The 26980-nt window shown below is 42.3% G+C and overlaps 1 protein-coding gene across 4 annotated transcripts in view; it reads right to left on the reverse strand.

Annotated features, from left to right (window-relative positions):
- Window positions 1-13682: 13682 nt before the first annotated feature.
- FAM204A (family with sequence similarity 204 member A) overlaps window positions 13683-26980 on the reverse strand; it is a 31761-nt gene continuing 18463 nt past the window's right edge. For 3 of the 4 annotated variants that reach the window (XM_049646530.1, XM_049646531.1, XM_049646533.1), the window contains exons 7-8: window positions 14207-14313; window positions 13683-13911 (exon numbers count right to left, since the gene is read on the reverse strand). In XM_049646530.1, coding sequence (XP_049502487.1) covers window positions 13860-13911; window positions 14207-14313 — 159 coding nt within the window. In that variant the 3' untranslated portion in view covers window positions 13683-13859. Of the gene's footprint in view, window positions 13912-14204; window positions 14314-26980 lie in introns of those variants that run through there. The other variant, XM_049646532.1, reaches the window with a different exon arrangement.

The raw sequence follows: 26980 nt of genomic DNA on the forward strand, positions 1-26980 counted from the left end.
CCTTCACTTACAGATAAAGAACACACAAACGTTGCCCAAGGTCATACAACTGGTGAGCAGGAGAAACAGGCTTGGAACGGGTTCTCCCAGGCCATACACGCGCTCCCATCTCCTTTATCTTGGGTGTTTGTGGGACTGAGAGAGCTGACTCTATATGTGTGCCTTTAAGTATTTGAGCCCGGTCCATGGAATCAACCCATCCTCTTTCCCCGAATCCTTTCCTAGGTAGGTCCTCTGAGGCAGACAGTGGACCCACTGGAATTTAAAAACACATGTGCGTTCATGGTGCACGACAGGTTAGCAGTAACTCTTTCCTAATCCTGATTTCACACCCTTTGGCTGGGTACCTCCTCCTCCTCTTGTAAAAGTCATTAATGTAGCTCTAAACCTTGCATGCAAATGGGTTTTGAGTAAAGACTCATATTTTCTCCTTCTAGGTACTTCTTATTTTGATGTCCCAGAAAGTGTCCCTTACACAAACAGGTGTTATTTCCATGTATCTATGCTCAGGGACTATGAATGATGTGATTTTAGCTGTCCGCAACTCTGCTCAGACCCAGAACTTCATTTCACCACCTCTGACAACCATTCTTTGCTGATAGAGAGACTTGCTTTAGGACAAGTACTAGCTTGGGGTAGGTCCTAGCAGAGCATATAGAAGATTATATTCAAACTGGATCAATATAAAAATTTTTGGTCTTCAGTTTTACAATGTTCTGAGATTATCATTATGTCTCCAGTGTTGTTATTTTGGCATCAGGAAACATGAGGTCAAACAGTGGAATTTGGGGGGAAAGAGGTTTCAGTCCACTGTCACTATCTTTAACATCTCACCCAAGAGTGACCTAATCTTTGCAAAGCCTTCACCTCAAAGGCACTTTTATTGTTAGGTCACACTGGGAATTCTCTGTTGCATTACCTTTCTGTTTAAAAAATAAATTAAAACAATCTAAGAAGGCAGATGATGTTTAATGGAAAAGGGCAGCGATGGGCTAATGGTTGCCTAGCAACCACCAGACATTGTTTTGCTGCTTCACTCTAGAGAAGCCAAAATGGCGGCTATAATCCTCCTATAGCCCCCTGGACAGTGTATATGTGAGTGACAGTTCCCTCTGGGCCCAAATCATTTTCTTCTTTGTCTTGGGCAGCAGATCGTTCCTTTCTTAGCTTCCAAATGGGGAAAACTCTCTGCCTAATTCTTGAATACGCTAATACGTACACTTTCATCTTCTCAGAAAATCTATGGCTGAACTTTTCAGGTTCTTCCTTTGGGCGGTTCTACTTAAGTGTTTTCACACATTCCCCATTTTCCCCTTTGAATCCCCCTGTCAGTCAATTACCAACCCTGGTTAAGTATTTTTCTGAGGTCAAGCAAGGCACTTGACATGATTTAGTTTGAGAAAGTCTTGCCTTATCCTCCTTTCTGCTTCCAGAAGGGTCTTGACTGCTCAGTTCCCTAAGGGCCAAGAGAAGCTTGGTTATTCTTTGACCATTGGATGCAGAGAATCCACAACTGAGAATGCAGGGGGAGAAGAAATATGGTTATAGAAAGTATGTTTAGAATTTTCAGGATTATAAGCATGATCAGTAAGACTGAATTACTTATTTTTAGAAAATAACATTTCCATTAGCTTAGCTCAAAAACCACAAGTCTGTTGTAAGAAACCCAAATGACCTGAATCGCTTTAACTCTTTGCAACCCCTAAATCACAAGTAGATTGGAAGTCAGTCTTCTGTGGCCTTGACAAGAGAGAGGAAATGGCCACTGTGATGTGCACTGTCCATGATAGCTTGCTGATTTGGGACAGGATGTGATTTCATAGCCACCTTAGTGGGCTGGGTACCCTACCACAGGAGTGTTTAAGCAGGGTCCTCTAGATGGGAAGAGTTTAAGAGGGCTGTGAACCATTGGAATCCTGTCAAAATGCAGTGTGTATGTTTACATGTATATCCGTTCAGAGAGAGGGTCTGTCTATAGGTCTAGAAGGTTAAAAACCAGCGGCAGAGGAGAAAATGAGAGAATAAGGAGATCTGTCAAGAATCCTGTGGTTTCAGACAAAGATAGCGATGGCCCATTAAAGAAGAAATGTTTCCAAGGGAGATAAAAGAAAATAATAATTTGTTAACTCGTTAGAGGAGTTTTGCTCATGAATTCAGTCAACAAATATTTATCGAACACCTGCTGTGTACCTGGCGTTGTGAAAGGTCCTGGGGATACAGTCATGAAAGGAGAACAGTCCATTAAAGCATGGTGTTGAGGCCTAGGGGACTAACGTTAGTTGAACACGTATTACGTGCTAAGAGATTTTTGCACATTAATATAATCGTCACAACCAACCATACAAACTTCAAATTATTATATTATCATATTAAGTCTTAAATTATAAATACAAACTGAGAGTCTTTTGACTCCAAAGACAGTTCTTTGTCCAACTCACCTATAGGAACTTAGCTTTGGGGATTTCTTTGGACAGAATCCAGAGATATACCGAGTTGGGGTTTGGTTAGTTCCACATAAAGCAGCTTCTGCCTGCATTACAGAACAGAATAGGGGTCTTCTCTCCCTAAAGATCCAGGGAAAGCACAGAAAATGCCCTGATCGTATTCTATCCACAAAATAAATACAGTAACACCAGCTAATGGTAAGTGTTTACTGCATGCCAGGCCTTCTGCTAAATTCTCTACATGCATGATCTTAGTGTCCCCAGCTTCACAAGGTAAGCATTCTGATTAACATCACCTTCCAAATAAGATATCGAGGCTTAGAGAGTTCCCATATCTAGTCAGAATCCAGAGCCTACATTCAAACCCAAGCTTTACTGTCCTTCATGTCAACTTTATGTAAATATTTAAATTAAAACAAATTTTTTTTAAGGTTTATTCATCTTTTAGAGACAGAGAGAGACACAGCCTGAGCGGGGAAGGGGCAGAGAGTGGGAGGCACGGAATCCAAAGCAGGCTGCAGGCTCCGAGCGGTCAGCACAGAGCCCGACGTGGGGCTCGAACTCACGAACTGAAATCATGACCTGAGCCGGAGCCGGACGCTCAACCGACTGAGCCACCCAGGCGCCCCTAGGTAAATATTTAACCTCTTTGGGTCACTGGGAAACTCTTTGAAGTCTGGAGCCACCAGTCACATCTCTATTTCTTCCAGAAAATTGGCACACAGTGGGGAGTAATAACAGTAAGAGCAACACACGCTTACAGAAGCCTGGACACAATATCATCAAGAACTGTGCGGGAGCAGAGATTTCACCCTCCTTCAAGGTAGCAAGTTAGCCTGACACTGTTTTGTGGCTGCTGGTGGGAGACATTACATTCCTGGACATTAGAAGTGGCTAGATTCAGAGACAAAGGGACAATTTGTTTCTCACGAGCAGCAGCCATGGTCTCAGCATTGTTTGTCCTGATTTCCACAATGTGATACTGAGAGGCCCAAATGCCACCTGCTCGCCGCGTGCCTCTCATTAGAGGAGAGGAACTCTGAGCTCAGGCAACTGACTCTCTTACAATGGGAGTAAGCATGGCTGCCTTAGCTCCAGAGGGAGATGTTTGCTTTATTATACTGGACAGTAAACACGGCTGCTCTTTGCCCCAGAGGGAGGCACTATCTCAATCTTCCAAGGCTGTTTACATACAAACACCCTTGCAAAGATAGTTTGGAACAAAGGGCAGCCCACTGCCTTGCTTGCGAGATGTGCAGAAATGCAAGAGACCCTGGAGAACTGTCCCCCCACACGGATATGATTTGCCATGTGTCGGGATCTCGGTACTTTCATATTCATTAATTCCTTTAATCCTCGCTGCCCTATCAGATGGGTACTATTATCTCCATTTTTCAGAAGGAGAACCCAAGATGCAGAGAGATTAAGTAACCCGCTTGAGGTTACACAATTCATCGTGGCAGAACTGGAATGTGAATCTGGGTTGCTCCAGAGTCCAGGGTAGGACCCCTTCACTCTTTGAACATTTGCAGGGATCAGCGTGACCCTCTCTGGACGCTCTTTTTCTCCATAGCTTCTCACCATTTGAGAGCACAGAGGTTCTCAGATGTGAGTGTGCTGGAGGCTTTGTTAAAACAGTTTCTGGCTCGGGTCTGACCTGGGATTTGAGAACTTGCCATTTCTACATTTCCCAGGTGCTCCTGGTCAGGGACCCCACTCTGGGGACCATTGTGATGTTATACAATTAAATTACTATCTGCCCTCCCCACTAGAATGTGAGATCCATGAAGTTCAGAATTGTTTGTTTGTTTGTTTCAGGGCCATAGCCTCAGAGCTTACGATAGTGCCTGGAACATCCCAAGTCCTCAATACATATTTATTGGAAGAATCGGGAAAGAAAGTCGGGGGGATCTATTTCTTCCAGGTTCTGTTACATGCCCTTAACTTTGGAGAACACTCTAGTGCCACCAGCCCTGAGTGGTCCTTACAGCCACGAGGCTAGAAGTAAGGAACCAGGACACTGAATCCAGATGAAGGCAGCTTGTTCCTGATGGAGCTGCCCAATTTACACAGCTTTCGACCTCAAGAATTGTTGGAGCCACTTCTGGTAATTTGTGGATTTCATAAAAATGCCTTCCAAGGTGCAGAGAAACATCTGAGGACTTTAATTAAGCCCTCCACCATGGGGAATGGAACTTTTATGTTCAGGGACTTTGGATTTTCGTTTTCTTTTTTATTTTTGAGCATTGTTGGCAAGGAGGCAAGTACCAAGCAAGGATTCCAATTGAGTTCTTTGACACGGAACCTTTTCTTCCAGTACTTTTTTTTTTTTTTTTTTTGAAAATGAAAGTGGTTTACTGAGTAGAGCCAGCCAAGTGGGGGGATATGGCCACTTATATTAATGGAATTAGACTCAGTATTTAAACTACATAGTACACCTCCCTCCCTACGGTTTGTGATAAGGCGTGTGCAAGTTTCAGTGGCTTGTTTTCCTTTCCCGTTCCTGCTTCCCTGTGGAGCAAGGAGGTGCTACTCCAAGACGATGATCCTTCAGTGTTAGTAGGCATTAATCACAGGCAGCTTATTAAAATGCAGCATCCCAGGCCCCAACCCCAGAGCGGGACCTTGGAATTTGCATGTTTAACAAGCGATGCTTCTGCCTGCAGATGGTGCATGGCTCACACTTTGAGAAACACTGGAAGAGGGAGAAAGAGCAGAGGCCTAGCCTGGGTCTAATCCTGACCTTTTCTTTATGCTGCGGGTATGGTTTTAGTGTTCTCTCTTAAAGCTCCCGGCATCTCAATTTCCTTGTCTATAACACAAGTATAATGTGTGTTTGGTTTCCAACAGCAATGTATGTAACGAGAACATGTTAGCTTCTCAACCTGCTAGACTTTCCTGGGATATATGATTAAGGCATTTCTCTAAAGGCAGAGCAATACAACCCTGCATTCTCAAAGAGTTTTTATAAACAGTCAGTAAATGAGTTCCTTGGAACAACAGTTCCAAGGTTTATGTTCTCAATCAGTCATGAATATTTAAGAAGACAGGATTTCGAATGGTTCAACTGGAAGGACCAGGTATGTATATATTCACCCAACCACCCATCCTTTCATCCACATAAAATGTTGGCCTGCAGTCCTGTACCCAGCTAGCTGCATGAGAATCACCTGAGAGCTTTAAAACAAAAGATCCAAACCACACGCTCATTCGGTAGGTCTGGACTGGACTCAGAAATCTACACGAGGGTTCCAAGGATGTGATTTCCATGACTTGGAGGGAGAGGTCAAGGAAAACTTGGGAGTATGAGAATTTAAGGTGAGCCTCAAACAAAGGATGGGTCCTACTAGATGGGGACGGGAGTTCGGTACAAACAAACACAGAATGGAAAATACATACAGCCTCTTCCCAAAGTTTCCAGAGCAAGAGAGCTGTGGGTCTCAAATGTTACTATTCCATAGTTATTGTACAGTTAGATTGTGTTTCCCAGAGTGTTGCAACTAAATATGTGAATTGTTAACAAATGGTAACTGACAAAAAAAAAAATCCGTATTTTAGAACAAATTCAATAAGCATTGTGATAAGAGCCTTTGATATGCTGATGATGGGCGCTTTCAAGGTCACAGTGACAGCATGCAATGTTTCCCAAACATATTTGACCACAGAAACCCCTATTGGACCACAGAAACCTGTTTTTTTAATCGGTTGAGGTTCCAGAGAACTTGTTTTGGAAGTTACTCCTCTCTCGGTTTATATCTGTATTTATTTATCTATCTGTAGTTATCGATTTATCTACACATTTAAGCACATATAGTAGTAGGTGGTTTCCATTTTTACTCCTCTTCCACTGTCCAAACCTCTGCTCTATGCACGGTTGTGGGTGATCATGAGGTGGTGGTGGTTTTTTTGTTTTTTTTTAATCTTTATAAACAGCTCACTAATTTACATAGTATCTCAAGAGACGGTTATTAAAGGGTTTAACTTATTCTTGGAATCAATACTCCCAACACTCAGTGCTACATGGAAGCCTGCTGGATTTGAAATCCTATCAGTCCTATCAGCACCATCAATTCTCATTTACTCAGGTCACCGGGCAAGGTGTGGATTATTAACATCCTCTGACCTCAAGTCCAACACCCCACACTGCTTGTCCAAAGAGTCTCCCTTGGACAGACCTGGGCCGAAAGCCCCGCCCACGATGGTCTGTGCACACACCCACACACATATTCACATTCCTCGTATCTCCCCTTTACCGGGTCAGTGTGTCCGTCCCCAGCTGCTGTTTAGGCTGCTAACAGGTCCCCCTTTCTGGAGAATTGCCCACCACTGAGGGAGGCCACCTTGCCCCGGGAAGTAATGCCCCTCTGCCCCATAGAGCCTGACTGACCGACATGAGGGCAGGAGAGGCCGGCTCCTTTGCTGCAAGGGCGGGGTGGGGGCGGTTCACAGAGCCAAGGCTCTACTGGCTCTTTCCCTTCCATGCCAATGTCACTCCCTCCCTTACAGGTTTTTTCCAAAAGCACACACCTTTAAAAAGAACTTCCATAAGACATAGGAGACATCACTGCTAGGAAAACTGGAACAAAGTCACCGTCTATTGTGATCATGCCTTGATCTTGGATTTGGCCACGATACCCGGGGCCCTCTGATGTTGACTCTAACAGCCCTCCCCGCACTGGGTCCTTGCTGATGGCTCAGAGGTATCCACAGGCACCCCGACACAGTGAAATTCCACCACCTACACCGCTGAAGGTGGCTTACTACCAGATGTCAGATTTGGCAAGACTAAATGGGAGTAAGTTGCTAAAAATGGCCTACATTACTTCCTCACGCCACACGGCCATCCAGAGGCACCCACCCCTCCCCACGCCCCGCCCACCCCACGTGGTCACCCTGTCTTGTCAAGTCTGCTGCCCGAACACCTCCGGGATTCACGCTGTCCATTCCCACAGCCCTGGGTTAGGTTCTCATCTCTTCCCCGGGCTACAGAGACCACCTAACCGGCCTACCTTGTTTGACCTTCCAACCCACCATTTCCTCATAGGTGAGTTGGCCTCTTTCTCGCTCGCTTAGTACGTGTGCATGTCCCCTCGATCCTGAGACTCATCAGTCCAAACTTTCTAGCGTGTCTCACAAGCTGGGCAAGCGCGTTCCAGCCACCCTCTCTAGTGTCGTCACACAGCTGCTTGACCTCCAAACTCCACGCTACCCCCCCCCCCACCTCGCTCAACTCCCCGGGGAGCCTCCAGGGTGCCTCGCGGCTCCTCCTGCCCGGGGTGCTCACGCTTCAACGGTGTCTCCCGGGTACGGTCCCAGGTACCCTTTACGACTTCCGCCGCACATCGCTTCGGCCACGAAGCCTCGACTGACTCTCCGCAGGTGAACACCACATCCTCGTGTGAGCCTCGCTGAGCACATAATTCTACTGCAGCACTTCTACGTCATGGCCCATCCGTGGCACCTCTGCCACGCACATCACCTGGTAACTGACTGGCTATTTTGATCAGCTCTGTCAACACATCCAAGTGAAAATGCCTACATCGAATCACAAAGAGCAGCTGGTGCTAGTCAACGTCACGCCTCGGCGGAACTTAGTTACCACGCCAAGTCGGGGTCATTTGTGACTGAGGCAACGTGGCAGACGCTGCTGAGTATTTACTAAAAGAGGTTTCCTCTTCTTGAGAAACGGCGGTCTGCATGTCACAGCCTCCCTTGCAGTTAGGCGTGGTGGCTTAAGGAAGCTGCAGCCGGTGCAGAGTGAGAAGTGACGTGTTCCGCTTCCAGGCCGGGCCCCAAACTCCCCGCGAGTGCTCGCTCTCCCGCGCTCGTTTCCCTCCCAGCTTGAGACGCGGACACCAGGGTTACTAGGTCGAGAAGGGGGCAGAGCTGCCGTCAGCCTGGCTCTCTCAAGGCCTACGTGGGGCAGAAGCCTCCTTTGTCCCACGAGCAAGAAATAAACCTCTACTGTGTTGAGTCATCTTATTTGGGGGGCATATTCGTTGCAGTAGTTGACGTCGCCCTAACGCGGGCAGACACTAGGGCGCAGCCATTCTAACGTAAAGGACGTGTTGATGCGATTTCAGAAAAACATAAAGGTTAAAATTACCAAGCACTGGGCAAAAACAGTTGCGTGCGTTCCCGAGCCTGACTCCGTCGATGACCCTCACCTTTGTAGCGAGTCTCGGAAAGAGTGAGACTCAGGGGTCAACACCACTCGCCGTGAGGTGGGCACGTGTGGATCAGTCACTAGGCTGGCGAGAGAGCCTTAGCTAGCTGCCCTCCAGGAAACTCCTTCCTAGAGACAAAGCGTGCCCACCCATGGGACCAAACTTTTAAGTTCAGGTTACTTATCACATGTAGATCACTCCTTTGCATTTGGCAAAGAAAGAGCCACAGACAGGTAAAAATCAAGTTGTCTAAAACATGGGTTACAAATACTTCCCATCAGACTGTGCTGATTCCTCTTTGCAGCCACAAGAGGTAGCGTGCTATCTGGCATACGGTAGGTATTCAGTAAACGTTTCTTAGATATTATGTAGGGAGGAATTCACAGCAATGGAAGGCTTCATTGTTTCACTACTCCTGTGACATTCATAATTACTTCTTCTAGTATTACCACATTACAAATGAAAACTTTGTATTCTGGGCAGTCATAATTATACACTACCCGTCAAACCATAAAATGTTTATAGCTGAGGCACATTCAGCCTGAAGATGAAGTGATATATTAACTTCTTGATCAGATGCCAGAGCTTACAGATGAATATGAAACAGACATCAATAATTACAGCCTGTGCTGTAGCTGTTGGTTTCTAAACCTTTAAGTTCAATGAACAAGTAATAACTGGACAGACACACCCTTCAGAAATTAGAGGTGGGAAAAGATTACCTCATTCCATACCTGTCACACAGCAGGCCCCCTGCAGCAATTCAGCAAGAGGCAGCCCATGGCCCCTGGAGGAGGTTCGGGCCGGGGCTTCTAGAGCAATGCCAGGGAGCAGGCACAACGCAAACCGGGCCTAGGAGCACCCAGGAGCCGAGGTTTTTCTTGGGCACTACCCTCTGCTCTCCTTCCATCCCCTTTCATTCTGCACCTCCTTAAGAAACCTGTTCTGGATATAAAAGGCAGGTACCTAAATTCAATGTTTTAAAAACGTCATCTCAATAAGGAACATTTTTATGCCTTTTCTAACAAATCTAAAAAGCGGCTACTAACACTAATAAAAAGAGAAGTATCCCTCAGCTAATTCTTCATTTTACAAGCACGTCTGAAAACACTGCAGACTGCATGGCATTTAACGGAGAGTCTCCCCGAAGGCCTGTAGCTGTGTTCCGGGGATCAAGACCGCAGGGGCCGGTGTGGCGGGAAGCTACTCTGATGGCACCACTGTATTTGAAGAAACGCTAGCAAAACGAACACTTCTCTCCTTCTACTCAGAAGGAGAAACTGTTGAAGAAGCAACACGCTTCGTTTTAACGCTGGCGCACAATGGGTTGGGGGCTCCTTTCTCAGTCTCTCCATGGCCGTCTAGATTGGCTATATACTGACTGCCACGTTCTTGACGGGAGTCACAAATCCCTTTCACACCGAGTCTCGATGCGGAGGACAGCTCAACGCTGAGAGTGCGTGCGTGTGTGCGTGTTTCTTTCAAGGTGAGTAGTATGGAAGGAGGATAAAATAATAAAGACTAAAGAATGCAGTTTTGCTCATTTTATCAAAATCTATAGAGAACATCCCAACCTCAAAAATGGAAAATGGGTCTTATTGTCTCAGTATGCTACAGAGGTCATGAATAGATACATGCTGATAAAGCAATCGTTTGATAGTTCGTTGAAATTTACTCTAACATATATTCCACTTTCTAGCAGAAAGCCTCTCACTAATTTAAATCTGAAAACCTAGAAAGATGCTCTGCTTACTTCATAATAAAAATTAATTCCTTGAAATTCATTGCCCTGGGTTTCTAATGCTTTAGACTTTCAAAGTGCTTTCAGATCCATTACCATGTTAAAAGGCCCTGATGCCACAAATACCAATCTACATTTGGTTTTGGAAAAAGATTTTCGTGTACATATTTTGTCCAAATATTACTATTTGTTTCATGAAAGTCAGGACTAAGACTTTTAGTAGAGTGTAAATTTTAAGCCAATGAATAAACAGTTGGCTTGAAAAAATATTAAATTGACATGCAAAGCATTTGTTGCTCTGCCAGATACTAAAAATAAAAGCAACTTCTGCCAACATGGAAAAACTTGAATTGTTTCAGTTGGTTCTGAATTTGACTACTGGGTTTCACGAAGCTAATTTTCCAAAATGAGGTCTGACATAACATTACCTTGTTTCCCCCAAGCCTTATCTCATAAAAAAACACACACAATTGGCATCTTACTCAAATATCAACCTCACACGGTACTTTTTACAGGTTAGCAGGACATAACATTTCTAAAACAGTGGTATCTTTACCTAACAAACAGAAATTTGGACATTTTGAAAATTAACTTTCATATTTTAAGAATTAAACTCAAACTTGTCTTAGCGTAAACAGTAAGCTATGTTATTAAAATACTGAAAAGAGAGCATTTTAGACCAAAGGTATCAGGGAAATCAGTAGATTTTAAATGTGAGGTTCTAGGCTGTTACTCAAAGTTCAGATAACATTTTATTCCCACCCCTGGCCTGCCACTCCCGTAGCTGTCTCTCTAAAAAAAAAAAAAAAACAAGCGTGCTTAAAATACGGAGTTTGAGATTTATGATCAGTTGCAGAAACCTGTTTAACTAGTGATTTACAGTTTGGGCCAAGGTATTTAACTCTGTCATCAGAACTAATTATAGCAAACCTGAGATTATACATCCAAACTCTCCTTTTGGTGAAAGAAATAGAATGTTCTGCTGAAAATCAGAAACATCCTGAGGGCTCCCAACCAACTTTACTTCTCAGAACCAGCGCTATAAAACTCAAAATTACTGTTCCTTAGTAAGTTGTTTTAGCCTGAAGTACTTAAACAGTAAATCATAGTTACGTTAATGCCATACCAACGACCTGAAACATATTAATCTCAGTTAACAATAACTGACGTTTACACCCCTCATCTAATTCAGGCACTCGAGCAGTAGTAAACGCACATGCTGAAGCTTCAGGAACTGAAGTTATTACTGATCCAAAAAGAATCCTCATTTCACTGTGGACAGATGGAGAAGACAAATGACTATGCTTTTTGGGCAACATGGGTGCTCTAAGAATAATGTTCCCATTTTATTGCTTTACTGAGCAAAATGTCTAATTCAAATTAAAGCTGGTAAAATAAAACTGGTCCCAAATGACATGTCAGCAGGGTCAACCAACCAGCCCTTTCCTCTCCCCCGAACCCCTCTCTTACCCCCACTCCAACCTGCTGTACCGTATTTGAGAGCTTTTCACAAACCAGGTCCCCCCAAAAATGGAGACTTATGAGATCCAGCTCCCCTCATCGAATGAGTCCGCTGCTACATCCGATTCCACCAAGGCGCCTTCACCGGGTTCAAATGCTCCGTGTGTGTGTCCGAGCCCCGGGGCAGGGCGGGGCAGGGCGGGGCAGCACAACCGTCAGCGAGGGACAGGCTGAAGAAGGGCTTCAATGGCTGGACTTCAGGCCACAGGCTCCCTGATCAGCCCCCAGAGAGGCCACTCTGGCAAGGCCTCAGCATGAGCAGAGGTAAAAACATGCCTGCAAGGGTCACTAAATGCTCTCAAGAAGGGGACACAGGAGAAGGAAAATGAGGCAGAGGCTGCAGGGAGATGCTGTCTCCGGGCCCGGTGTGCCCAAACGTCTACCCCACCCGCCTGCCCAACAACAGCTTCTTCCTGTTTCAGACAAAACACCGAACCGTGTAACGGCACGTCCCCCACGATGGATTTTTTTTAGGGAAAAGATTCCCATACCGTCAGTCTGTATTCACCTATTAGGAGTTTGAAATGCAATGTCGTGGGTAAACGCAACGGGAGGTATTAAATCATAAAACATAAGATTTTCCAGTATTTGGCCTGGACACCTTTTCGTGATGAATTCTGTAAGCAGAAACACAACCTCCTAAAATCTTGCTTTTTCCATACTGGCTTTTCTCACCGAAGCGGAAGCAAGATAGGATTTTTATTCTCTTAAATACCAACTGGTTATTGACTTATTCCAGAACACAGAAAAAACATTAAACACGCTACCATGAGTTATGAAAATTTTGTTGCTACTGTAAGTCTAAAAATAACAAAGTAATAATAATGAAACGATCATCATGACTCATTTTCTGTGTTCCTGAATTTACATTCTCAACCCCGAGGAAGTTTACGCCAGACAGCTAGAAACCCTCTGGCGGAGGCTGAGGAAGGCAGGTGAACGGCCAAAAGCTGCGATGGGCAATTCTTCCCTCTTCTAAGCGCTGGGCAGGGAGGGGCCAAACCAGCCAACGTCCAGGCCTATTTGCCAGCTTCTTACGGGATTTCTCAAAGCCCCTCTAGGAAGGCCTATGAAACACACATCTAAGAACAACTACTTCCCCGGCACCGATCCACCTCACCCTCATTAACACATCGAACCTTTTAAGAAGGAATGGGGAAGAGGAGTAACAATAATCAAACTATGTTCCTGGAAGGTTCCAAGTTATACTGTCTGGAGGTAGTTGTAACTGGCTAGTACGGTTGTGCCATTTTCTCTCCTAAGAGCCGTATCACAATTTAAGGAACAACAAGGCTGAGAGAGATATTTAGGAGGACATTTCCAGGCCGAGCTAAAGTTAAATCCTCCTCCAAATACTACTTTCTGCCCTTTGTAAAATTATGGTATTTTATCTCAAAGTATACAAAAATTAATCAATTGCTTTCATCATTTGATTGGGAAATATCAACTCTATTCCCTCCAATAAAGAACCAATAATTACTTTTATGATATTAAGATAATTCAAGTCATCTGTAAAAGTATCGGTTGAGACGTTCTCGCACTTAAGACTAATCCTTCGTAAACAAATGCCAATCTTACAAACACAACTGCAGACGAAGTACAGGTACGCTGGGGACAGATAAGGAAGTCCGAGGAGCTCACTGACTATGCTACACCAAACAGACGAAAAGTAAAACTGACTTTATGCTGGAGGGTTACATAAATAGATAATTAACAAAATCCTATCTTTCTTCCTGGTACGGATACTTCGATTTCGTGCACAAATAACAGAATGCCACCTCATTCGTGTCAACAGAATGAACTCTCTAGAAAAAGACTAAAAAGGTTTAATAATCAAACCCCACATTTTACGCTTATGTTTCTGGCTTCTGGCAGTTCCCTGACACAGTTAACATCGGCAGGAGTATCTTCTCAGTCAACTGAGCAGCTGGAGACTCAAAGAAAAGCCCAAGTGAAGACTCAAATGCCTTGAGGAACGCTGGCAAGCTACATATATCCCATGTTGCTCTTGGTTTCCCATCTCTTCTTTGCTTCAAACCTAAAATAGAAGACATAAAAATCTCAATTTATTTCTAAACACTTTCCCAAACACGCTTACTCAGTGCCAAAGTAAAATAAACCGAAACATTTTCACATACTCCACTGATGACAAACTACATATGAAAAGGGATGAAGAAATGCCCCCGTGTTTATAATCTGATAAACGTGCAGCAAAGACACAAGGACTAAAATGAGTGAACAATCACACACAAACTGGATTCACACAGCGGATCCCAGGATTTCTGTAATTCCTATGCAGTTATTCGAATTACCAGTAAAAATCTTAAACTCACCCCCATGCAAGCTTCTTCTTTTTTCGAGCAACCTGTGAATTCTCAGCATCCCTTTTGGCTTTTACAAAGTTGTGGCAGGCAACCGCTTTAGCAATTTTCACACCAAGCTAAGAATTACAAAGGAGAAAACCAAACAAACAAAAAGGTGAAAATAAATATTCCAGCTGATACAAGAATTACAGTAATACAAACACTTGAGAACTTGCGGCTAAGCCAGCCATACCCGCAAATCAGAAATTCTTATGCTCAGGCCCCCGTGAACAAGCAAAGTAAACAAATGCACTCGGTGTGGCCCATACTTCCCTCACCTCCCACAGGCCCTAGACCCGGGTTGTGCCAGTCTCCTGGATGGAAAGCCTTCCCAAACAGAGCCCCTCGAGGGTCCACAAGGATACGATGAAGATCTTCAAGCTATTCCAGCATTTCAGTAGGCCAAACAGGAATTTACCCCTGATAAGGCTGCGCAGACTGACAGAGACATCAAGTTTCTTTGCTCTGGGCTAGAATTACAGCAACTCAGTATGGTCACATCAGCTATCTCCTGCTGATCAGAAGCTCTGATTGGCAGTCATAGATGTGATTAATAAAACATGGGAAAGCTAATTACTGCTTCATAAACGCACTTTGCATGATGGGCAACAGCATTTAATTCGCCGAGAGAGAAGAGAATATAAGGGGTGCTAAGAGGTGAAAAGGCTGGGCACGCGGACCACAGTACCTAAGTGCTTCCTCTGCAGGCCCCTCTACTCCTGCTCCACCTGACGTCTATCTGCCCTGGGCCGGAGAGGTCAATGAAAACCAAGCCTCCTACCCCGCCCACCTCTACCTCCTAAGTTTTCTCTAAGCCAACCTAAAACAGTCTCTGTGTCTGTATTTCTGCAGCCCCTCAGCCCCTACGCCATCGTCTTCGGTTACCACACACAGGCCTACACACGGCTCTCTGGCTGCAGAACTGTTCCTCAGAGAGGATCTCCAGGACAGGATGGTCATCTTCCAGTTCTGGCGGCTCTGATGTTAAAAATACCTGCCTATATGAATAGCTCAGAGATATCTGTGAAGAACCCAGGTTGAACAACAAAGGCTAAATATACATCTCCTTCTGGGGTCTCTTTCCCTTTCTTTCCCTGGACTCACCCTAATGAACGTTACCGGACAACAGACTTGCGGAAGAGAAGAGAGGACCTGGAAGCCGCTGTCAAATCAATGTGTTAAAGCCCGAGTTTTAGGGATCTGCTGGCCAACGGTGAGGCATCATGGGTGGCCAAGACCACACGCATGAGAAGTTGATTTAGGAAAATGAGGTTTCACATGCTTGACATTTCTTTCAGCTCGTTTTGGAGAAGAGTTTCCTTTAGGATGAAACGAACATGTAGGGATCAAGCACTGCTCGGGGCTTATAAATGAGAGCATGGAGTGGTTTGAGTTTCCAGTCCAGGTAAGAATACGCACCAAGAATGGAAGCAACCCAACAATCAAGCCAGAGCGCTGAACTGGTCAACACCAACAGCACAGGCACCGATGAAAGAATGATCAGCTGTGACTCGAGGGCCCACCTGGGGAAGCAGACCAACCTCAGAGTCTCAAAATTCGTAGCAACGCGAGCAGCACTTCATTATCTTTTTTCACAGGACAGTATTCAACTCAACAAATATCAGGAGGGCGCAAACGCATGGCTTTGCCAGGCACTGTTCTAGGCACCGGAGACACGGCACTGAACAAAACCAGGCTTCTTTTCACACTGGGGGCTGGGAAGAAGGGGTCGCCAGTTGCGCTGCTTCAAAACTGGCCTTCTCTTGGTTGTCTTTTAGTTTCCGGGTGTTCATCACAGAAAAGTTCAGATACGTCAGCTAAGAAAGGGCTAAGAATCAAAGGGCTACAGCATCATCATCTCCAGGGAAAATGAAACGGGAAGGGCGCCGTGTGGCCAATTTATCATTAAGACGGATTCCCCTGAAAACCTTCCCATCTGCCATAAATGTGAAAATCAGGCCGGCACCTGTCGCGTGAGGCCAGCGGCAACTACACTTATCAGACAAATCCCCGAATCCCACTGGCTGCCCTTGGACTTTTTGTTCCGCTTCTGGTCGGCTGTGGCATGGCTGGGCTCTCCTCCGTCTCGTGGTGCCCGCCTCTCAGCGTGTGACTTTCGGGTTCGCGGCGGCAGAGGAAGGGGGCGGCTGGAGGGTCTCACACTGGCTCCCAAACGCTTTAGCACGGAAGTGACACACGTCATTTCTGCGCACTGTCCTCTGGTCGCGACTACCCACGCAGTTCCCCCTGAAGCCGGGCAGCCGGGGACGTGGGGTGCTGCGGGCGAGCAGGGGAGCAGCGAGTGCACCTAGTGAACGGCCTACTGTCGCAAAACCCAGCTGGCTACCTGTGCTGATACGTGTGCTAGGTCTCTCCACACTCACGTAGAACATTCAGTATCCTCCCTGCCCCTCACCCTCCAAAAGGTAAAACGTGGAACTCTGCGTTTTCTACTTAACCATATTCCTATGTGTTATGTATCAAATGCCAACTTGGTATGGGAGAGTTTTGCCAGGCCCACCTCCCAACAGAAGTCCCGGTCGCCTAGTTCATCTCCTATTGAAACCGAGCCTGTGCAAGGAGGATAAAACAAAAATGGTCCGAACCATATCCGCCATGTACCGTCAACCACGTGAAAACATTATCTCCTAAAACCGTTGTAAATTAAGAGGTAGCTTACATGTCTAACTTACTGAGATTTTCCAACGTGGGTTTTCTGGATTGGGGACTGATAAACCAAAGAGTATCTCAGCGTGTTCGACTTAAATGGGACTCTTCACCTCAACGCGGTCACGCGCTCTAAGAATGTAAACGCTTTTCATTTTCTGGCAACGTTCAGGCCAAGCCAGCGCACTCAGCACCACAGTAAGGATTTAGAGCATACATTCCACAAGACATGGTATGAATCTGTTAACAATAATTCATTAAAGTGCATGAAACATGTATTTACACGAGAGGGCTCCAGCATTTCTGTGGACTAAGTACATGTAATAAATGACTGGGTACGTAGGCAATACTTTCAAACAGACCTCTTCGGGTACAAAGTGTATTTTCTAACTGTATTTTGCCTTGGGTTAGGTTAAATGGAATGTTCTTCGACTGATAAACATTCAACAAGCCTGGTCTATGTATTTACAGAAAGAATCTTTTAGCTTGTAATGATGATGAAAAGTCATATCAATTTTGTGTCCTTCACACGCTTAAAATGTGTCTCACTTATTCCTGTGGGGAAAGAAAAAAAGAACGGAAGTATTTGGAAATATGAAAGGATAATAAGATCTTCTATGGAAGAGACAGTTGAGAAGAAACTCATTTTCCCAGGCAAGATGACGAAGCCAAGTTCCCGGAGATAAAAGAATACCGTGCTATGTTTCAGTATTACAAATAACACAGGCCAACGAGAATCCTTTCACTCCTGTAAGAAGAAAAATGCATCCTCATGCCCAAAGTAAACATCACAAAAGCTTGGCCGATGGTTTTTATATTAAAAAAAAAAAAAAAATGTTTTGGGTCATCAGATAACTATAGCAACACAATGTGGCAAGAAAAATTTTTAAATGAATAAAAATATATACAGAATCTCTTGTATGTGTAGCCAAAGTATCAGCATTTTCCATATAGAACATCCAATATTTTGCTGCATTTTAATTAAGGTGTCTAAACATTATCACAAAGAACTGCAAATTGGTCAGAGCAAGCGGTAAGGAAAATTAAGCTCTAAAGGCTTTTTATCACCATATTTCAGGAACCAAGGGTGTAAAATGTTCTAATTTGGGATATATTAAAAGCCATAAAAGGTCTTTCAAAAAGATTAATGGTACTTTGCTTGGATTTAAGATAAGGGCTTTAGCTGGTTGGAAAAGCAGGGCCCTGGCTGGACCCTTGGGGCATTCATCTTTACAGCCACTTGGAAGATTTGTAAAAGCGTCTGCATAACCTCAAGCAAATGCACGGCGACATTTTTTTAATTCCTTTCAATTTTACAGGTTTCGCATGTGTAAATCATATTGGGTTGTAAAAGAGATATAATGGCGCATCTTGTAACACAGTAGAGATTTTTAAAAGACAAACTTTCAAAATAAAGTTGGTTTTTCTTGCTCAACCTTTGCCATTCTGAAGTTTGCTGATAATCATCTGAAGCATCTGATTCAAACAGCTTAATCTAGCATAACTGTAAACTTCTTATCCATTTCATAAAATATTTTACTCATCTCAAAATTACTAGCTTGTAGCAGATTTATGAAGTTTTCCTCCCTTTTGAACACTTTCAAGGCACTTATTTAAAAATACCAATTATCATACTTTAACTTTTTATGGAATAATAGGTCTCTATGAAAAATATTTATGCCATTCTCTTTTGTTCTTTAATTAAATGAAAACAGATGTTTTCTGAAGTAAAGCGGAACCATTACTGGAGTACTTAAAGTGTTAAGGTCTTTAATTTTTATATCAGTTTGGTCGACAATTCCTGATTGTCTTTACTCAAGCTCAACATTAATGTCAAGCGAGTTACCTAGGAGACGAAAGAGATCAAAGAGACAAAAACCCCTCCAATGTCTGATTAATCAAGCCTGCAAACAGCTTATTTCTTTTAGCCTGCATGCAAGTATGAAAATGAGATTCTGGGAGCCGAACATTGTGCAGATTTGTTCATTCTTATCAGAACAAAGCCAGCGGCAGCTTATTTCATGGATCATTGGCACTGTCATCAGTGCTACACAGAACGGGTGACAGCTCCTCATTTTGAGGCTTGAACAAAATTAGCAAAAAGTCGGCACAAATTAGCCTCTCATCTTTTTGGTAATATGACATTATTCATTTACTTTTTATCCAATTTTTAATTTTTTCCTCGTCAGCTATCCCCTTCTAGTGTCTCTTGCATGGCATCATAAAACGCCTTCTTAAAAACAAGCAAAGAAATAGCCAAAGTTGAAATAACATGGGAAGTTCAAAAAGCAAATAAGAAAAAGCTCTTCCAGGAACTGATAATGCTTTGTGTTTTCTACAACTTTCAGAACTTTGCACTAATATGGATAAATAGCTCAGGACACCTTGCAGTTCAGGAGGTTCGTGGAATCTGTAGCATATTTCGATACAGAGTATGATGTGGCTAATGTGTTTCACTCAAACCACAATTCAGTGTGGTGTGTGCTATATATAAAGTACACTTGGGGTGTCTGCGTTTGGACCGGTACCTCTCCGCGGCCCCACCTGAGATGCCAAGGCTGTGACGGCTGCAAACAGGCTAGGCTCCGCCCAATCATTTAAACTCCGACCTGACTTCCAGTCGTCCTCTCTCTGTTACAGTCAACGGCCTAACCTCACTGCCATCTCCAAAAGCACACGCACACACTTACACATTTGTGTACTACACACATCTATGTGTATATACAATGGTACAAGCACCTATCATTCATTTTATACCTACGACTGCCTATCAGTTAAAGCCAAGTAGTTTTTACTTTCAAAGCATAACCCAACAAGTTCTGTTTTAAAAAACACGTAAGTGTATGTGTATATATATATATATACACATATATATATATACACACATACACACGCGCGCGTGTGTGTGTATATACATATACATATATATACGTATATATTATTCACCCTGCAATTTATAAAAATAGTATGTATTCGGTCTATAAAGTGTAAGAAGATATACTTTGATTCATATACTCAACTTTGATTTCATAGTGAAATAGTTTATGTAACACCTGTTTTAATGATGACTATTAAGGCTTCAAATTATATGTAGATTACTGTATTCCAAAGGAGGGTGAAAAGACGTTATACTGTTGAAATTACTCCTGGATATAGATGATTTATATTCAAGCAACTTATCCCATTCATAAGGGAAAAAAAGCATTAAAAAATTAACCATAAGCTGTTAGATGCTTTACACAGTCCCCATAAGAAAGACAGTTTTTTTTTTTAAAGAACTGTAGTACTGTTTTCAGCAATTTCTTTATCTCTGTTCTTCTAAGTAAGAAAGCTTATTAACAAGCTTTGAACTTAAAATCACATTTACAATAATGTGCCATCAACAGTTTTATAAGCTAATTAGAAAAAGATTAATTAATGACTGGCTGCTAATAAAATGGCAATCATGAAGAAAGAAACCAAGGGTGCTAAGCTTCAACTACCACCAATTAAGAGCTAATTACAAACAAATTATATATGTGTTTTGCTGTGGGCTTTAATTTACTAAAATGGTTTTAATTAAAAGAGAAAACATGCTGATTAATTGAACTGCAGAAAAAATCTACAGTATAAACTGTGCTTTGTCTGTCTCTTTAATTAGACTTGTAACATCTGAAATCTTTTCTTAAGGTTTGTTAAAAGCACAGATAAACATAATTAAAAGAGAGCATAAGGAACACCATTCTAGGTGATCACCCAATCATACCCCAAAGGTTAAAAGAAAATATCCTCAATGCAAGGAGATATGAGTAAGCACCCCTAAAAACCGGAGAGAAGAACCCATCACTCAGTACCATTTTTATTTTTCCCATATTAAAATGCTCCGACTTCAAGCCTATACACAATTTTTATGGGGATGAATAGATCTTTAGCCTCAATGTAAAGGAATTCGAAGAGCTGGACCTTCCCTTACCTGGACAGGCAGGGCTTATTTTCCATACATTGTGCTAACTGTTCATCTGTATGAGACTACTGAAATTACTTCTAAGGACTGAGGAGAACAAGGCTTCAAAGAATTAAAATCACCATTTAAAAGTCCCCTGGACTACGTTCAGACTACAAAATGACACACAGAAGAACATTTAAATTACAAAACCACTGAGAAATGACCAAAGTTAATGAAAGTAAGTCAGTTCTAGATGAGCCTTAGCAGACACACGTCGCCCCCCCCCACAGCAGAGAACACCCAACCTCCCCAGGTGGCTGAGCACGCTGTGACAGCAGTAGGCTGCCCTGGGAGGGCTCTTCCCTCCCCAGTGTCCTAGGTTCCTTTCCACTGCCAATCAGAGAAATATACCACAAAGAAAACGGTCCTAACCTCTCCTGACTGGAAAGAGGAAAAAATAAAAAATAAAAATAAAAAAAAAAACAAAAGAGAAGGAAGAAAAAATAAGGGACAGAAGGCAGAGCAGTAAAATTTCAAAGACAGACATAAAATACACTTTGCCAGAGAGTTCGCAGGCATTAGATGACTTGTATGTAATAACGTATCCTTCGTACACACCTCCTGGTCCTAGCAACAAGAATAATAACCCTGCTGTAAAAATGAAATGTTGAAATGAAGATATTTTAGAGTCTATATATTTGTAATATTCAATGCACTTTACTTTGTTTACCCGATCTTCAGTGGCAAGAGATCACAGTAATTAAGAAAATACAAAGTACCTGCCATCCTTCTTAGGGGCACATATCCCAGTGGCGGATTCTTGTAACAGCTAAAGGGAAAATACATTCAGCCTCGTATCCGAAGGAACCGTTTTACCTTCGGAAACATGGTTAAGATATTTCTACCCAAGAAAAGCATCCACAAAAATGAAAAGAAAATAATTTTGCCCTCCAGATTATAAAATAAACGAGCTTAGAACGACAAGATTTGCTTCACTGTAATAGGTCTTTCAATTCAGCTTTTATTTATTTATTTTTTGGTATGTAATGCAAACACATTAGCTTTGAAAACAGCACTGCTGAAGAGTAACTTTAAGCTTCCCAAGTTTGCCAGCATCTCTATTTCAAAAATTTAAACAAATATTTCAATTCTGAACTCTATATAAGATAATGTTCCAGGTATTCTGATAGGTAAATCTGACAAAATTGTATTATCTGGGGAGGGTGGGGTCACTGAAGCTCTTATTCCATTAAGATGACAGTGCACGTACGTCAACAGAAAACTAAAAACCAAGATGAAGAGACTGAATTGTAGCCAGAGTCCCCTCAGAGAAACCAAAGCCTAACGATGAAGCGCACCGGAAAAATTCTGAATGCCAGAGCAAGTGCCGTAGCACCCGAGCATTTCTGAGAAAGGACGTCTTAGATGTGAACATAAAATGCAGAAACTATCTCAAATGTATATATACCCTTCTTCAATGAGAATGCCTTCAGAGTTTTGAGGAAATTGCTCTAGAAATAAAGCATAGGCGACAAATTAATAATCTCCCCAAATTAAGAGAGCATTTATTTAGCTAGGAGAGAACACAACCCCACCAATTCAAACATCAGGTTTTTCAAAAGGCCATTCCTACCTTTATTTAAATATTAACAAACTATCTATATTTCAGCATTATTAACTTTACCTATGTTTCGGAATCCAAAACTTTAAGTAGCCTTAATTTAACAAAGTTAAAATTTAATTCTCAGTTTAATTCATACTGCCAATGTAATACCCTTTCTAGGTCACACAAAATAATTACAATCTTACAACACGAAGCACTGACGCTTTCAAAGAATTGAGTTTAGTTTTGCTGTCAAAGGCCATCCTATTGGGAGTCATTTACAGAAAAAGTATTCTTTCAGGGCGTAAGCTATACAAAGTTCAAACGAAATTCACAGGCAACCTCTACTCCCCATTCATTCTTACTCCGACACTGCACACTTGTAACTGAAATCAACCTGAGCTATGTATCCAGTTCATGCAGATGTCATTTGTTCCCTGGTAGGAACCCACTGGTGCCAAACCAAGGGGCTTTTATTTATCCGTGTCAGGCTAACAGGAAGATGCCTAGAGAAAAATCCCCTTTCCAAAATGTGACATCCAACCTAAGCGCTGCCTACTTAAGTAAACCGAGGCTTTAGCATTTAATCTTAGCCTGTTTGTTTCTACTGATTTCTATAAAATTTGGTATCATTTGGATTGTAAAAAAGAGAACGTGTCAGAAAAGACCAGTACCAAAAGATGGAATTTGTTCAGGATCACTATCGATGAATGAATGGAATGTACGTCCAATTCAGGCCTGAGGTTAACAAGTCACAAATATGCTCAAATACTTTGTGTGTATGTGTAAATGATACTTTTTGTAAAAAAACTTTTTTTTTTTTCAAATTAGAACAGTTTCATCAGTATGACACAAACCCAAGTATATTTCTCCTCTCTATCTCCTCCAAGATTGTTAATGAAAAACAAGTATTTAATCAACAGGAGGGACAGTCCCAAAGCAACTACATTACAACATGGCAAAACCAAAGATGTTAGCACAGTCAAGACTTCAAACATGTGAATTTGAGCCTTCCCCTAAAACCAGATAATATATATCTTTGATGTCATCATAAATTTAAGGGAATGTGATTCTGGGAAAAGTATGCATTTGCTTTGTCACAAGGACAGCGCACAGACAACTGGCAGACCGTTGTTCCGTTTTGTTGTTGGAGGACCTGTGTTCAAGGCCCATTCGCAGGCATGGTTCTACTTTGGGCTTCATTTTTTTTTCAATACTCACGCTGCCCTATTAGTTTCACAGGCTTATAAATGTTAAACATCAAAAATTAGTTTCACTTATTATGGTTGGAAAAGGCTTTAAGAACTCTGGGGTCTGTGCCTCTGAGCAAAGGCTTTATCAGTAGGTCCCAGTCACTGCTTCTTGAAAAAAGAAAACGGGACTGATTAAAAACCAATATACCTGATTTCCAAAAGGACACCTACCATGCACGTATACGTTTAATTCATAAAGGGTTTCTGCCCCAACCTCACAATTACTTATTTCTCAAAATCCCATCTCTCATATCCATGGTGATTAGCACCAAGGGGATAAATATGAAAAATTAAATCTCAAACTAAACTATTTATTCAAGAATTCCATCTTGATTACTTTAGTCATTCTTCACGGGTGTTTAATTAACACGACATCAGTATCTTTCCAATGTCTGTGCCTGAACAGCAAACACTTTCCAGATGTTTTGCCACTCACTTATACAAGGAAAAGAAGAGAATTTTATTTTTTCTTGTAATCAGAATTCTGTAACACCACACTAAATAAGTTTAATTTATTTTACTAAAACAAGGCATTATACTTATATGGAAGTAAGAAAAGAAAAAAAAAAACACTTGAGGAAAACATTTCATCCTTACAAGTGATGAAAATATCCTGTATTTCTGAAGCAATCTCACTTGTCATAAAGGTAACAGGAAATCACACCCTTAAAATGGAAAATATCTAGTCAGTGCCATGCAATTCCCATTTCTAAAACAGCAGCATAACAAAACAAAGCACAAAAAAAGAAACCTAATATCCTCAAAGAAAACACACGTCTCTGCAGCTGGGAAGGCACATCTTCCGTGCTTTCTGACATGCGCCTTCCAACGGCAGAGAAAGGGAAGCTCACAAGCGATCACTGCTAGCGGGGAAGGCATCCCTCCCAAGTGCAGCATTTAAAAAAACTATATCCAATTCTCGACTGTCCAGGCTTTTCTGTGAGATTTAACGTATACATAGAAGATTACATAATCCACTATCTCATTCAAGACAAATTTTGGGTTTAGTTCGCCAGGTAAAGATGAAAAGTACAATCAAATAATGTTTTAAAGATCTGGTTTGGCAACCACCATAATAATAACCGTCCCAAAGATGAAAAGAATTCGCAGTAGATGCTAAACCTACTGGGTAAAGTATAATGAGAAACAGAATATTTACGTAGTCTCAAATTCTCTCCCATCTCTCCATGAGATATGTATTAATTACATATAGGACAACAGTCACGTTACAATAATGTGGAGAAACCTGGTGACACCACCTTAACCAAAAACTCAAAGTAACATCAAAAATTGGGACAGACAGATATCATGTGCCTCCTGATATCTTGCATTGAGAAGGACACAGAATCATTTCTGCAACACCCCTGCCAAAAATGCATGAGGAAACATCAGACAAACCAAAATTGAAGGACATCCTGGAAAATAACTGGCCTCTACTCCTCGAAAATGCTAATGTCCTAAGAAATACAGACTGAGGAACTTTCCAGATTAAAGAAGAATAAAGAGACATGACAACAAAATGCAATGTCCTAGACCAGGAAAAAGAAACTGTTGTTTTAGCTATAAAGGAAATCTGTGAGACATTTGGCAAATCTAAATGAGGTATATAAATTAGAATGAATGGCAAAGCAAATGTTAAACGTTAACATCTTGGGTATCTGGGTGAAGGTAAATAGAAAATCTTTTCATAAACTTCGCAACTTTCTGAAAGTCTAAAATTATTTCAAAATAAAACTTTTTAAAAAAAAAAATCAAATGTATTCAACTCTTAAAATTTTAGCATGACTAACTTTACCTATGGAAAACATAGAGCCTGCAGTAAAGTAAATGCTTCTCTCCGAATCACCCTTGCCTCAGGTGGGGGTGCTAATCAACTGAAAAACCCAAAAACCAGAAAAACAGCCAGCCACGGATGGGTCATGTGGAGCCCACATTTTAATGCTGTAGACGAGGCCTTGCATTATTCTTTCTTCTGTTACTAAGCAAGGACCTGAGAAAACCTACTGACCTGGGGCCACGGGATGAGTCACAGCCAACTTGTTATTTGGTAGAGATCACAAAATAAACAACTCCTGGGTCTTCCAAAAGGAAGAATGGACAAGCACCAACCAGGGTACACCAGTCCGTCCCATGATCTTTGGGACAGAGGTAAAGATAAAGAAGTCTGCAGTGTTTCTGAAAACAATCAGGAAGCCACACCCTAAGGCCCTGCTTGTTTTTATTAGACTTCTATCCTTAGCTTTACTGCAACTATACAGTCATCTCGGAGATCAGCCACACGCTGATGGTATAGCATTCGCTGGAGAGCAAACAGGAACAAACACCCACAATTTTTAAAGGGCTTCAAGAGACACGTGCTCAAGCACGTGTCACAAAATGCACTTTAGTGGTATATGTTAAGTACCGGTTCTCTAGGGAGCCTTGCTTCTGACCCAAGTGAGAGATTCAGAAAAAGCTGCCAAAAGCTTCCACACCTACCTATTTACAGGTGACCAAGACCAGTGATTGGTGTTGCCACCCTAAACACCTTCAGTCTCTGAAAGTCTCTGCCACTTATGTCTTCAGCCACTCCTCCCTACCTCCATCATGTGTCCTACTGTGTCCACCCCTCCCTCCCCTTGCAGCCATATCGACTTTACTCTCTTCCACCCCATAAGCATGTCCCTCCCCACCCTCCTCTGACATTTCACGGTGAACTCCCCCAAATTTGGAGATGATATAAACTACTGATATAATTTGCTACATTGTGTATATTTGCAGGCTACCCAAGACGCTTACCTACTACCTCTAACAATAGCTCTATGGAAAACAAAGTGCCAAGTGCCAAAACAGAACCAACAAACACTAAGTGCTCGACTGTCGAACAGAATTTTAAAGACGGTCTTTTGACACACAGCTGATTTGTAGAGATAAGTGCCAAGTACCTATCAAATTGAAGAAGCCACTCTACTAACTGCCAGCTAACACTTAAGTCCAACTGAGGTTGCAGGACCATTCAACACACTATCAAATTCATTTCGTTAAAAGGTTATCCCTGAATCTTTCTATTTGAAAACAGAGTGATAAAATGCTATTCTATCCAATGAAGGCTATAATCAATAAAATCAAAACATGGCTACTCTAAAGATGAAAGAGAGCAAATGTCAAACTTACAGCACAAGAAATATAAGCTGGGAAGGGAAGAATGAATTTGAACAGAAAAAAAGGAAACGGATTTTTTTTAAATGTCGCTTTTTTTCCCCTAAAGTTTTTCTTTCTTTCTTTCTTTCTTTCTTTCTTTCTTTCTTTCTTTCTTT

Source organism: Panthera uncia, chromosome D2 (assembly GCF_023721935.1).
Source record: "Panthera uncia isolate 11264 chromosome D2, Puncia_PCG_1.0, whole genome shotgun sequence".
Classification (NCBI taxonomy): Eukaryota; Metazoa; Chordata; class Mammalia; order Carnivora; family Felidae; genus Panthera; species Panthera uncia.